Source organism: Pipistrellus hanaki (genome assembly GCF_964339955.1).
Source record: "Pipistrellus hanaki genome assembly, chromosome: 15".
Classification (NCBI taxonomy): Eukaryota; Metazoa; Chordata; class Mammalia; order Chiroptera; family Vespertilionidae; genus Pipistrellus; species Pipistrellus hanaki.
The window spans coordinates 45,359,775-45,368,571 of record NC_140517.1 but is presented as its reverse complement, the minus strand read 5'-3'; the positions used below and the strand labels follow the sequence as shown (position 1 = coordinate 45,368,571).

The 8,797-nt window shown below is 58.1% G+C and overlaps 1 protein-coding gene and 1 long non-coding RNA gene across 6 annotated transcripts in view; both read right to left on the bottom strand.

The window, feature by feature from the left end:
* Nucleotides 1–8,797, bottom strand: part of LOC311633534 — a 176,790-nt gene that overhangs the window by 10,882 nt on the left and 157,111 nt on the right. The window lies entirely within an intron of this gene.
* EMP3 (epithelial membrane protein 3 (MAM blood group)) lies at nt 677–5,046 on the bottom strand. Of its 5 annotated transcripts, none has more exons than XM_084861409.1 (5): nt 4,964–5,046; nt 3,623–3,796; nt 3,283–3,385; nt 2,019–2,159; nt 677–939 (listed from the first exon to the last, which is right to left on the bottom strand). In XM_084861409.1, exons 2-5 carry the CDS (start codon nt 3,698–3,700, stop codon nt 770–772), a joined length of 492 nt encoding a protein of 163 aa, XP_084717535.1. In that variant the 5' UTR covers nt 3,701–3,796; nt 4,964–5,046; the 3' UTR covers nt 677–769. The 5 variants fall into 5 exon arrangements, with proteins under 5 accessions (XP_084717535.1, XP_084717533.1, XP_084717534.1 ...); XM_084861407.1 differs by having other exon boundaries at nt 3,623–3,715; nt 4,882–4,981; XM_084861408.1 differs by lacking the exon at nt 4,964–5,046 and adding an exon at nt 4,882–4,932.

The following is an 8,797-nucleotide window of genomic DNA, read 5'->3' as shown; positions in this document are numbered from 1 at the left end:
GATGGATGAGGGGGTGGTTTGTGAGGGTGCCATCTGATTTTTACTGAGGTGTCCGGGCTAGAGGCAGCCGTTGGGGACGAGGGGGAAGAGGATCTGGGGAGGGTTGGGTTGTAATGAGGAAAGACCTCGTTCTAAGAGGGACATGGGAACGGCTCTTCCCAGAGGAAGGCCAGAGAGAGACCTGCCATCTAGAACAACACCCAGGCCCTGCCCCGTGAGCCAGAGCGCCCCCTACACACGGAAGCGGGGACTGGAGACCCAGACTCCCGTTCTTCCCCGAAACCGGTGTCCGAAGGCTCCACTCGAGAGGAACCCTGAGACGTGAGATGGAAGGGCCTTAGGCTCCTGTGTCCAAGTTTAGAGGGACCTGGGGGCCGAGACTGGTTTGGCTCAGTGGATACAGCATCGGCCTGGGAACTGAAAGGTCCCAGGTTCAATTCCGGTCAAGGGCATGTACCGTGGTTGCGGGCACGTCCCCAGTGGGAGGTGTGCAGGAGGCAGCTGATGGACGTCTCTCATCGATGTTTCTAACTCTCTATCCCTCTCCTTTCTTCTCTGTAAAAAATCACTCTGGAGGCAGCACTGCGGGGGTGGGCTGTCCCAGCGGTCCATTCTCAGGGTGCCTGAGCAGCCCGGGTCCCTGGAGGAGGAAGGAAGAAAGGAAGGAGCAAAGGCAGGTGGTTAAACGGTTTTATTCTCTGGAGGCGGGCGGGGTGAGTTGAAGGGGCGGGAGTGGGCAGGGCCGTAAGGACAAGGCCACTGGCAGCGCTCACTCCCGCTTCCGAAGGTGGATGTAGATGATGCCACTGGCCAGGGCGAGCGGGAAGGCCACCCAGGCCAGGACGAAGCAGTAGCCGAAGCTGCCCCCTTTCGGGTACTTCGCCAGGATCTCTTCCACATGAATGGCATAGATCAGGGCCCCGGTGAACACTGTCAGGCCTGCGGGGAGACAGGAGCCAAGAAGACTGCATATCCCAGCAACCCACGGGGCAAAGTCGCCACCACCGGAGGGCAATGGGCAGCACTGCTGCCTGCTGGGAGTTGTGGTTTGCTCCCCCCCCCCCCCCCCCCCCCCGCGCCAGCTCTTTGCAACCAGGCTCCTACAGACTGGCCTTGGGCACTTCGATCCCTGGGTCCCCTCATCCATAAAAATGGGTGGGTAATAGCTACTCATCCGTCCATTTAGGGAATATTTTTGAGGGTCTACCAGCCAGGTGCACAAAGAGTGCATTAATAAAACAAGACGGGCCGAAACCGGTTTGGCTCAGTGGATAGAGCATCGGCCTGGGGACTGAAAGGTCCCGGGTTCGATTCCGGTCAAAGGCATGTACCTTGGTTGCGGGCACAACCCCTGTAGGGGGTGTGCAAGAGGCAACTGGTCGATGTTTCTCTCTCATCGACGTTTCTATCTCTCTATCTCTCTCCCTTCCTCTCTGTAAAAAAATCAATAAAAATATATTTTAAAAAAATCAATAAAATATATTTAAAAAAATAAAAAATAAATAAAACAAGACAGGCTTTGCAGGAACCTAGAGAATGTTCCCCATATTTCGGACTATGATTAACTTAGTCCTTTTTGCACTTGAAGTGTTAAAAAAAAAAAAAAAGGAAAAGTACATAAAACTCCCTGAAGTGTCTGATACACAGTAGGTCCACCAGAAACAGCAGCTGGCGGCCATTATAATGACAAGACCGCTCTGATGACTCAAGAGTTCTGGGATATTCATCAGCCACCTATCCCCGCCTAGGCCCGCCTCCATCTCTGGGATTTCCATCATTTTTGCCCATCGCCTTTCTCAGCCCTGGCTCCCCGAAGCCCCAAGTTCCATCCCCCCTATGACTCAGCGACACAAACCACCAGGGAGTCCCTGAAGGACAGGGGGCGGGGGGCCAGGGAGGCGCCTCGCGCGGCCCGGGGGCTGTTGGGAATTGTCTCCTTGTACCAGCGGTCCATTCTCAGGGTGCCCCCTCGCTTCCCCACCCCACCCCCACCCCGGTTCCCAGGGAACAGTGCTTACTGGTGAACAGCTGGCAGACGCCCGTGGCGTAGAAGAGCCCCCCTCGCTTCATGTTGTAGAGCTGGAACATGAAGAGGATGAAGGACAGGCAGCAGAGGATGAGAGAGAGCACCACGAGGATCTGCACGGACTTCATCCAGCCTGCGACGGGGAGGAGACCGGGGCGGAGGTCACCGAGGCCCAGGTCCAGCACCGCCTGCTCGCTCATCATCTCCACAACCCTCTCCACTCCTCCTCCCCCCAACTTAGAGCCTAGATACGGGTTTGGATGCGTAGGAAAATCCCAGCAACATCGTCCATCCCTGTAGCTTTGCTAAATCCCTCGGTCAATTTCGGAAGCTGCTCTGCAGAGTCTTTAGGATTTTCTATGGAAACTTGTCCGCTGGGCCAACACCGGTTTGGCTCAGTGGATAGAGTGTCGGCCTGTGGATTGCAAGGTCCCAGGTTCTATTCCGGCCAAGGGCATGTATCGTGATTGCAGACACATCCCCAGTAGGGGGTGTGCAGGAGGCAGCTGATGGATGTTTCTCTCCCATCGATGTTTCTAACTCTCTTTCTCCCTTCCTTTCTGTAAAAAAATCAATAAAATATATTAAAGAGAGAGAGAGAGAAAAAAAAAAAGAAACTCGCCCACTGGGAATAGAAACATGGTTCCTTCCATCTTGTTGCTTTTTATTTCTTTTTCTTGCCTTATCACGTTGGCTACCTCCAGTACAACACCTGGGCCTAAGCCAAGAGAACAGAAATTCTCACTTTGCTCTTAGGGGGAACCCATTTCATCTTTCACTTCCTTCTGACTTAGAGATGTTTATAGACGCAACGTGCCCCTCTTTAGAACGCACGGGCGTCTGCCTCTGAGCCAGGGGACGGTTCGGCCCTGGCCCCGCCTCTTTAAAAACAGCGTGGTCCCAGCCCCACCCTCTTGGAACTCGGACACGTCGGTCCCAGCCATCCATTCCGAACACCGTCCTCTGGTGCTTAGAACTTTGGAAACGTAATCCTATCTTTTCGGAATGGTGGGAACATCCGATTTCTTAAACTGGCAGCGTGCCCCCCCCCCCCCCCCCGCTTTCTGATTCATGAGGTGGGGGGGCTTTTAGCGTATCCTCTTTAGAACAGAAGCATACTGCTCCCTGCCATCGAGACTGGTGGGCCCTCCATCGGCCCCACTCCCTCAGCACTAGGAGACTTGGTCCCGGGGGGGTGGGGGGAAGTGACTGGGGGTTCCCCTTCCCCTTGGCAGACCGGTCCCCGTGCCCCTCACCATTCTCGCTGACATCACTGCAGTCCCACGTTTTGTTGACACTGCTCCTCGTGCAGTCAGACCAGAGGTTCAGGGAGTCCTTCCCGGGGAGGATCCACCAGGACTGGGGTGGGCAGAGAAACAGGGGCGGGCGTGGGGACGTGGGCGAGGCCAGGGGGCCTGTGGGAAGGCTTAGAGGAAGGCTGTGGTGCCCAGAAGGGGCTGCCCTGGGGCAGAACATGGGCTTAGCAGGAAAGGGGAAAAGGGAAGGGGAAAGGGGGAAGCAGCAGAGGCAGAGGCAAGGGGAAGGGGGCAGGTGCCCGTAGAGGAGGGGTGTGGCGGGCTGCTCCCAGCAGCTTACCTTGTCCAAAGTGGCCACGAAAAGCAGGATGAGGATGAGGATGTGAAGGGCAGAGACCACCACCAGGAGGAGCGACATGGCTGCGGCAGAAGCCTGGGGAAGGGGACGTCAGGAGATGGTCCTTTCAGGAGGTTGGCACAGGGGCGGGGGGAGGAGGAGTGAGATGTCCAAATCCTGGTGGAGAGAGGGGCTGGTTCCGGACCTGGGGTGTGAGGGAAGAGGAGGCTGGGAGCCGGGGAGCCCGAATTCCCCAGGGGCTGGAGAGGGCCGGGGACTGGCTCCGGAGGCCAGGAATGATCGGAACTCGCGATGTGCTTCACTCCGTGTCCCCAGGGCCCCGGCCTGGGCCAGGCTACGGACATGCAAGTTGCAACCCCTCCACAGACTCCCCAGAAGCTGCAGGCGGGCTGCCCCCAGAGACAGGCATCCTTGACTCACCCCACCCCTCTCCTGGGGGGGCGGGGGAGGAGGGGTTCCGGGTGAATCATGGGTGACTCATCCCACCCTCCAGCCTCCGAGGACCAGGGAAACCCCAGCCCCTGGCTGTGCCCACGAGGTCTCGGCCCCACCCTGCTGCCAGGCGGGCGCCTGCTGGGCACCCTGTTGGGGACATGGACAGGACCTGTGTCTGGGGGGAGAGGTGTGAGAAGGAGGAACCAGCCTCCCTCCACCGTTCAGTGCCCAGAAAGGGGAGGGGGCCTGGAGGTAGCCCAGACTTGGGGTGTTCTCATGCAAAGTCCCACTCTCGGGGTCCCCAGGGGCGAGTGGACATCGGGGGGTGGGGTGTAACATTGCAGGACATTATCAGGTGAAGGGCTCTGCTAAGAACACCGCACACACACACACACACACACACACACACACCCAAAACCTTGCTGGGCCCCACCCCTTCCTGAATCTGCACCCCAAGGGCTAAGTGGTCATTTCTGACACTAAAAGTACTTCCATGGGGGTGTCCCTCCCGAAAGGCCACACTCCCAAGTAAATAAAGAAATCCCAGCCCAGATAACGGACTGGAAACTTACCCAGAGCGGCAGAAGAAGTCAGAGTTTGGAGTCTGTCCCTCGCCTGGGCCTCCGTGCCCCGCCCTTCGCCTCCCTCCTTCCACCCGCCCCGGCCCCCGCCTCCCTCGCCGCCTTCCTCCCTCCCTCTCTCTCCTCTCTGGCTCTCTCCGTCCTTCTCCCCTCCAATCCTAGAACCCGTTCTCTCTCTCTCTTCCTCGCGCTCCCTCGTTCTGTCCTGTCCTCACTGGCCTATACCTTTTCCTCCTCGCTCTCCTCACTCTCCTGGTTTCTCTTCCTCTGCTCCTCTCAGTATATATACCGACCCTTTTATACCCACCCTCACCGCACCCAGCTGAGGTCTGCAGCCAGAGGGAGGGCCCCGGCTCTCTGGTTCTTCATCCTCCGGGCCCGCCCACTGCTCCCACAAGCGAATCGTTCGGGGCTCCCTCCCAGGGCTGAGATGAGACGTCCTGGGAGGGAGCGGAGAGGAGCAGGGGCCCTGGGGTGGGGCAGCGGGGCTGGGAGGGCCAGATTCTCAGGCCTCCGCTCTGGGTCTGGTCCTGGGACCTGGGACCGGATGTCTGCTTTCCTTGATCGGCCTTAGGACTGGATATTCGGAGGGATGGGAGTCTGAGGAGGAGCCCAGATTCTTGCAGTGCGGAGCGGGCTGAGGGCTGGTGGCTTTGGCGCCGTGGCTGTGGCCAGGGGATGGGGAATGTGGAAGTGGGGAGCTGTGGAAGGGAGCAGGCAGTGGAAGTTAAGACCACCATTTCCTGTCTGGGGGCAGGGCGGGGGGATGGGAGGGACCTTGACCAATGATGCCCACTCTCTGAGCCTCAGCTTCCTAACCTGCGGGTGTAGGAATACTACGAATACTGACAATCCACTAATACTGATAATAAAAAGTCCCATACGTAATCTAAATGAGTAAGATAATACCAGTACATTAACACACCTAACACGCTCTTTCCTTTCTCCATGAAACATTTATTGAATATCTATTATGAACCAGGAGTTAATGAACAAAAAAAACCAAAACCAAAACAAAACAGATGGGAGCCGATGATTAATTACTGTGGAGCTTACCTTCCTAGCGGAGGGAGACAGACAATAAAGAGAAAACACCAACACGCAAGGGACGTTTCAGCCCTAATATGTTTGGCTCAGCGGATAGAGCGTCGGCCTTCAGACGCAGGGGTCCCAGGTTCGATTCTGGTCAAGGGCATGTGCCTTGGTTGCGGGCACATCCCCAGTGGGGGGTGTGCAGGAGGCAGCTGATGGATGTTTCTCTCTCGTCAATGTTTCTAACTCTTTATCCCTCTCCCTTCCTCTCTGTAAAAAGTCAATAAAATATATATATATATATATATATTTTTAAAAATACACGAGACATTTAGACAACGATGAAGACTTTGAAGGGAACAAAACAAAACAGAGTGATGGAGACAATGACAGCGTGAGGGGAACCTATTTTACACAGGGTGACAGGCCAGGCCTCTCTGAGGCGGTGGCATCTGAGCTGAGGCTGGAGACAGGAGCCATTTGAAGGCGGGGTGGAGAGCGCACGCAGAGGCTCTGGAGAACAAGCTCAGGTTGTTAGAGGAGCAGACAGAAGGGCCAGTGTGTCTGGGATACAGGGAGCCGGAGGGAGGGCAGGGCGGGAATCAAAGAGGGCCCTTGAAGACGAGGGGAGGAGTCTGGACTTTTATTCGAAGTGCAATCAGAAGTCACCGGGAGGTTTTAAACAGAAGTGCGGTACCAGCGATTTCACACGAACTCTCATTGTTGTTTCCTGGGTGATTGGATGGGGGTGGGTGGCATGGTTTCTATGTTCCTGGGTTTCTTAGGAGAGCTGGGTGATGGTGAAAGAGTGAGGGACAGGGGTTCGGATATGAAACTGAGAGCTGGAAAACGGAAATGGGATGATAGCATGATCGGAAGGAAACGGGATGATAGCGCGTCTGGGTATCTGATGGGGCCAGAGCTGGCGGAGGGAGCGAGATTGGTCAGTGGGCTCCCTGAGGGCACGTTAGTGATTGGGTGGGTACTTGGGGAGACTTGGAAGCTGGGGTGCCAGTACAGCATTGACTCTAGAAACACACTGGCTGGCTTCAAATCCAAGATGTTTTACTCACTAGCAGTAATTTTGGGCAAATGACTAATAACCTCTCTCTGCCTCAGTTTTTCTATCTGTCAAATGGGGATAATAGTGAGTGCATCATAGGGTAGTTTTTAGAGTAGTGCTGGCACATCATAAACACTATTGTATGTGTTAGTTATACCAGGTACTGGGGGCCTGAGTGGATTCAGTACTGGGGGACCCTAGATCAAGGTCTTGAGAATCTGGGAAAGGAGCAAATTATTGAGTCCCAAGACGAAAACGTTGGAGTATAAAATGAGGGTCCCTGGTGTCAGGGAATAGGTAGGTAGTCTTAAATCTGTCTTTCAGAAGGAGAGAAACTGGGGGGTCTGAACTCAGAACCGCAAGCAAGCTAGAAAGCCTGGGTCACTAAGGGACAAACTGGGGGCTAGAGGGTCACATGCTTTTCAGGGAGCGCAGGCAAAGGGGGCCAAGGGGCTGCACCAGGTCTGGGGAGGAGTCTAGGAACCAGGAGTCAGGGAGATGGAAATTTGAGCGGGGGGCGGTGGAGAACAGGGGGCTAGGGCTCTGAATCAAGTTCCCTGAATGGTATCCGCACGGTACTTGCTATCCTGGGGTTGTTCAGGGGGTCCCCCATGTTAGGGCCCTGTGCAAGGGGAAGAGTCTGCGGATCTGAGAGCGGCGGAGGGATCTCCCCTTCCTGGGCCTCCAACGCTGCGTGCAGAGCTGAGTGCCCGCGAGCCGCTTCCTCCCACAGGAAACCGCAGCTTCAGGCACACCCAGCTTGCAGGGAGCTTCGCCCACTGCCCGCCCGTTCGGGGGAGGCCCACGTGGGCAGCAGCAGACCGCCGAAGGGGCGTGTCCTGCGAGGGGCGTGGCCGGACAACGGGGGCTGGCGTGGCGTGCGAGAGACCACGCCCACTTCCGTCTCTCAGTGGGCGGAGCCTGGGCCTCAACGGGTTTTGGCGGTTTCTCTGGAGGCTCTTGGCCGCGCATGCGTGGTGAGCCTCTGCGAGGCCCTGAGGTAGTGAGCGTTCCTCTCCTTCACAACGGGCGTCGGCCCCGCCTCCTTGCCAGCGAGTCCTCAGGGTAACGTGGCCTTCGCTTCAGACACGCTTCTCTCGGGCTGCCGCAGAGCCTCCCAGACGGTTCCCTCTCAGGCCTGCCATCGCAGGCTCTTTCAGCTCCTGCCTCCCACTCCCGGGTACACACACCCGGCTTCCCAGGCCCGCGCACGCAGGTTGGCCACTCGGACCACCCACAGGTCCAGCCAGAGCGCCGGCCGGTTAGCCCCGTCCCATCAAGTCTTGGGAACCAGAGTCCTTCCAGCGTCCTCTCGCTGGGCTCCTCGCAGGTTCTTCCAGGCACGCCCCTCCTGAGCTGGCCCCTGACGCCCCGCCCTCCTCAGGTACCCTGCCCCCAGCCCTCACCGCCGCAACCCCCGCAGACCCTTCCAGCTCCGCCCCGCCCCTCAACACCTCAGCCCCGCCCCGCCCCTCAACCCACCCAGCCCCGCCCCTCAGTTCACCCAACCCCTCCCCTCAACCCATCCAGCCCCGCCCCTCAACCACCTCAACCCATCCCAGCCCCGCCCCTCAACCCATCCCAGCCCCGCCCTCAACCACCTCAACCCCTCCCCTCAACCCATCCCAGCCCCGCCCTCAACCACCTCAACCCCTCCCCTCAACCCATCCCAGCCTCGCCCCTCAACTCACCTCAACCCCGCCCCTCAACCAACCCGCCCCGCCCCTCAACCCACCTCAACCCCGCCCCTCAACTCATCCCAGCCCCGCTCCTCAACACCTCCAGCCCATCCCTCAACCATTCAAGCCCCGCCCCTCAACCCATCCCAGCCCCGCCCCTCAACCCATCCCAGCCCCGTCCCTCAACCCATCCCAACCCCGCCCCTCAACCCACCTCAACCCCGCCCCTCAACCAACCCCGCCCCGCCCCTCAACCCATCCCAGCCCCACCCCTCAACCAACTCCGCCCCGCCCCTCAACCCATCCCAGCCCCGCCCCTCAACCAACCCCGCCCCGCCCCTCAACCCACCTCAACCCCGCCCCTCAA